Source organism: Colias eurytheme, chromosome 6 (genome assembly GCF_061535395.1).
Source record: "Colias eurytheme isolate Ceu_HAF_F1 chromosome 6, ilColEury1 Martin Lab GWU primary, whole genome shotgun sequence".
Taxonomy (NCBI): Eukaryota; Metazoa; Arthropoda; class Insecta; order Lepidoptera; family Pieridae; genus Colias; species Colias eurytheme.
The window spans coordinates 5,616,941-5,622,007 of record NC_142985.1 but is presented as its reverse complement, the minus strand read 5'-3'; the positions used below and the strand labels follow the sequence as shown (position 1 = coordinate 5,622,007).

At 32.6% G+C, this 5,067-nt stretch overlaps 1 protein-coding gene across 1 annotated transcript; it reads right to left on the bottom strand.

Annotated features, from left to right (window-relative positions):
- Positions 1-826: 826 nt before the first annotated feature.
- Positions 827-4,589, bottom strand: RagC-D (Ras-related GTP binding C/D). Its single transcript, XM_090102698.1, has 8 exons — positions 4,406-4,589; positions 4,196-4,329; positions 3,871-4,099; positions 3,432-3,527; positions 3,131-3,349; positions 2,228-2,370; positions 1,433-1,581; positions 827-1,129 (listed from the first exon to the last, which is right to left on the bottom strand). The coding sequence occupies exons 1-8, from the start codon at positions 4,406-4,408 to the stop codon at positions 960-962; spliced, it is 1,143 nt and encodes a 380-aa protein (XP_089958824.1). The 5' UTR covers positions 4,409-4,589; the 3' UTR covers positions 827-959.
- Positions 4,590-5,067: the final 478 nt, after the last annotated feature.

Below are 5,067 nucleotides of genomic sequence, written 5' to 3'. Positions count from 1 at the left end.
AATATACATGTCTGTGCATAAGGCTGTGGTTAGGGTGACCATGCATTTTGTTTGACTTTGCACTATTATGTAACAACAATTTTTGTCTGTCTGTTTGTTCCAACTAATCTCAGGAATGGTTGGACAGATTTTGACGGGACTTTCACTGACAGATAGCTGTTATTATAACTTAGGCTATTTTTTTAAACCGAAGTTCCAACAGCCACAGGAACATTAGGATTAAAAGAAAAACTCATTCAAGCGCGCGGTTGAAACCGCGGGGCGCAAATAGTAAATAATAAAATATTACATTGCCCGCATTTGAAACGGTATATAAATCAAATTTTAAAATTGGGAGTTATTGGTATAAAAAAATGTCAATAATTCGTATGTAAAATTGGATAAAAAAAAAAGTGAAGTCCCGTATCCCCGTAGTGGGGTAAGGGGCAGATGTATTATCTACATTACATCTGTTTCATTGATCGATTTTCTTTAGGGACAAGTTGGTGATCAGCCTTCTGTGTCCTACCAGACCGAGACATTTTTCTTTTTCTTCGTCTCCACCGGGAATCGAACCCAGGACCCCTCGGTTCTACGCTCACGCGTCAACCACTGTACCATGGAGGCGGTCAAAAAAAATTGGATCAAGGGTACCTAATAAAAACTAGGAAATACGGCGCCTATAAGTTATAACGAGGGTTGTGTGTGTGAATGGGGTGATTGAGGGAGTTAAGGTTATCACCACTCACCACTTAAAAATTCTTTCAAGGGTTCTTAACAAGGTCTAATATAAATATATTAGGTTTCATGAGTGGTCATTGTTAAGGGTTAAATAAATAATACAAAGTGAAAATAAACATGTTCTTTATAATAATATTTTCTTTCTTTACAATAAGTATACACTTAATATCTGATGTACATATAAAATGAAATGATAAACTTTATATTTAGGGGTAACGAGTATGATGATGTATATTGTGCTATGGTAGAGGTAATGCTGGGTGGCTTGAAGTATTGTCGACCGAATCGCCTGCACCATTAGGAAGATCAATGTCGCTTCGTGATATGACTGCATTTTGTGATTTATTACGCAATTCAAACACTTGCGTAATCGCATCCCGAAAGCATAAGAAATTGTAGTCTATAACGCCTGAAAAGATTTGTTGCTATTTAACATTTTTAATTCAAACATGTTTTATGTATGTTACAAATAAAAATTGCACCATGTTGCATCAATATATTATTGAATGACAATCTCAACTTTAATTAATAAACTGTGTATTTTACAAAATATCTGAAGAGTTAACAATTTCTCAACAGTATTCTATTTCATCAGTTTTATATTTATGGCTGAGTTTAGTTGTCTATTAAATATATTGTTTGAAACATTGATCTGGCTAATTAATCATATCTGCCTATATAATAGTCATCTTTGACCTATTCTATGAATTACCTTGTTTCTGAAAATTTTCCTCTCGTAAAATACAAACAAGTGCTAAAAACTTGTTTACTTCTCTCAAGTATAAAACTGTCCCATTGTTTAATTTTATGAGACTTGAACTTTGACTATTAAATGTATTGGCTTCCGTATCATCAACCATACTGGAAAGAGAAACAAAAATTTGTTCATAAATAGCAAGTAATAATATGACATAATGTAGTTTTAATACGCATTGAGAAATCAATTAATCATTATTTTCTACATGACTCAACTGAGCACTGATGTGAGTCAACCAAAACACAAAGCAAAAATTGTATTGTCAAGTTAATTCATTATAATATATTAGCAGCAATTTAAAATGTGTAATTGATTTTCTATCCCATTGAATCCAATTAGAGCAATATATAATATTAAACATTTTTGAAGAAGTATAATTATACAAAGCTCCCGCGACTTCACTGACAGTTGCAGTCTAAGGCCGCGTTTCCATCTGCAAGAAAACTTCCGCAAGAAATGTCCGACAGTCTGTCTGACAGCAACTTGCATGTGGAAACGCGGAATTAGACTTGCAAGCTGCTGTCAGACAGACTGTCGGACATTTCTTGCGGAAGTTTTCTTGCAGATGGACAGGCGGCCTGATAATACACTAATTATATTACTAGTGTAGTAGTGTAAATTCTAATAAGAATCTTATTTGCTATTTTATATAGTTTCTATCTGCTGTAGACAGAATCTCTATTTAACGTTGTTCAGGTCTATATGTATTTATTTTCCAATAATTAAAGATTGATTAATTATTATACATACCCATAGATACATGATATATCAATAACAACATCTATCATATCACAGCAGAGTTCATAACTTTGCATGTCCACAGGAGAACTATCGGTGGCAATGTAGATTTTAGAAACAACATCAAAAAGAAACGCTTTTTCTATCCCTGAATTCTGAAATGAATACAAAATATTAAGATATATACTGCAAATAAAAAAAAAAAATAATTTGGAAAATCCAAAAGTGCACGCCTCATAATTTTTTTTTAATAAATATTTATTAATTATTATTTTTGTTTATATAATAACAATTAAACCACATCGAATCAGACCCTGAAAAATGAAAGGGTTCTATTCCTGAGCATACTCAAGCGTAAGAGAAAAAAAAAGACTGGATTAGTAAAGTATTTCGGTCGCTATCGTGTTAACAAGAAAAAGGATCCGCACATACAGACACACGGACGTCCAAGACAGAACTTTTTTAAACTGTTTTTTAACTAGTTTAAAATAACAAAAATGACATCAAAAATATCATGAACGTTAAAAATAGTGTTTTTTCTTAATATGTGTGTGTATGTATTATCTTACAAGCAGGGGCGTAGCTACCGCCGTATCTGCCGTATCAATTATACGGGGCCCCCGTGCCAAGGGGACCCCCAACGTGCGCTTTTGTGAGAAATCTTTACCCTTCCTAAGGGCCCCCAAACAAATTTTTATACGGGGCCCCGCCAAGGCACGCTACGTTTCTGCTTACAAGTGCAATGTATGATACATAAAGACATTTTAAGTTTGAAAAATCAGATGTTTTGCGCGAAGTGACAGTAGTACCCACCTCAACGCTTCGCTTATGAGGCGTGCAATTGTGTAATGATGTGAAACTTCACAATAAATTAACTAAGTAATATAATTAATTATTTATAATCTATATACATACAGATATTAAAATATTGAGAAGGTTTTCTAATGTAGGCAGTTGGGGTATTAGCTTTTGTACTACTTTGCTGAAAGCTTCAAATATTGAATGATCATAAATGGAAGTCAAGTGAAATGACAAGTGGACATGTTCAAGGCCAGCTTCTGCCAAATCTTCCGTGGCTCTGTGATGTATGTCCCTTTGTGTTTCCATTTTGTAGTCATCATTAAGGCCATCAACCTATAAATGTACACAGCATTATTTATACAAATAACTATGAAAAGAATTGTTTAAAAATTAAATAATCAATATTAATACTCACTTTGTGAATAAAAACTTCAAATTTTATATTGCTATTAACTCTATATGCTTTAGTTACTGTCAGTTGTAACTTATCTAGGGCATCTTGATAGTCATCCTAAAAAAAAGATTAAGTAAGCCTTTATATTTAAAATACAATAAAGTTATTGTAACTGCTTCTTTATATTTAATGTTATTATGTCTCTTGCATTACATATGTTCAAATCAATAAAACAAGCACCCATCTATTCATATCATTCTTACAAAACAAGCTATCTCCTGCCAAAAAGATTAAAAAAATTATAAGCCATAGATATATTATACCACAAAATAAAGAAATACCTACTGAACTTCATTTCTCATAGAACAATGGTATGGATAGAATTAAATTAATGTTTAATGGCTAACATTCCATAATTTTTAAACTATTTTTTAATAAATTAATAATTTAATTCTAGTACCTGGGCATCAATAACAAAAACGAGTGCACCACATCCACCAAATATGGTATCAGAATCAAATGTTGCATCAAAAAAATCTATCTGACCTGGAAAATCCCATATTTGAAATTGTACAAAACTACTATTGTTGATATCATCTTTAACAATTTTGTTTGTTGATTCCAAAAATAATGTTTCATTCGGTGACATTTTGTGAAAAACTACTTTTTGAATTGAAGATTTTCCCGACCTGCAATTTCAATCATACAAACAATTTTATAATTTTTGTTTACACACAAATCACAGACATGATTAAATTAAAACAAATAACATCAGGGATATACACCTCCTTAGACCCATAAGAAGAATTCTGGGTTTATGATCTTCCTGTAATGACCCATTATCACTTTCACCATTTTGCTCAAACGGTCCATAACTAAAGTCCTTAGGAAAGGAGCCCACATATTCATCTTGGTAACTCTAAAAATAGAATATATAACGCAACAATTAAAAAGCCATGGTATAAAACAATGTTTCAGATTTATAAGATACATACCATTTTGAAAAATTCAGATACTAAATTTTACCGAATAATTACATTGCACATACAATATCGATAAACAATGTAATTCTAACTGAATACCAAGATATTATTATAAATATTTTGTAAAATATCGTTTATTAGAAGAAATTACATACAAAAGGAAATCTTCCACCAATACATACTAAACTTCTAAAGTGAAACGTCAACTTCTATGACATGAAAATTGAACATTGACAATTGACATGATTGACACTGACTTTTCTTGACGTTATTGACCATAGAAGGCATAGAATAAACACTTGAAGTGCCGCAAGGACACAGACGCAAGGATCTTTAGGCACTTCCGGATGTCCCAGGGAATTTAGAAGCGAAGCTATTAGGCCGGCCACATACATCAGTTTTCCTGATTCTGAAACCGTATGGGCGCTTGTGCACTACAAGGAATTTTACTGTCCGGCATTCCGATTTTTTACGGTCCGGTGTGGCATGAAAAAACCGATGAATTGCTTGTGCACCTGTCCGTCTTTACTCGGATCAGTGCGGTACAGTTCAAGGAAGTTTGGCGGTATAATGCTGTCATAAATGATTGTTTTTGTATTTTACAAGAAACGAGTAAAAAATATAGAAGGTGAAATATTATATTACTTCGTTATAATAAAAAGTAAAGTTCCGTA

What these genes read in the sequence shown, in the direction of transcription:
- RagC-D (XM_090102698.1), bottom strand. An exon ending in TTTTTGTTATTGATGCCCAG is followed by an intron (nt 3,528 to 3,870) that starts GTACTAGAATTA and finishes TCTTTTTTTTAG; the next exon opens with GATGACTATCAAGATGCCCT. An exon ending in TTGAAGTTTTTATTCACAAA is followed by an intron (nt 3,350 to 3,431) that starts GTGAGTATTAAT and finishes GTACATTTATAG; the next exon opens with GTTGATGGCCTTAATGATGA.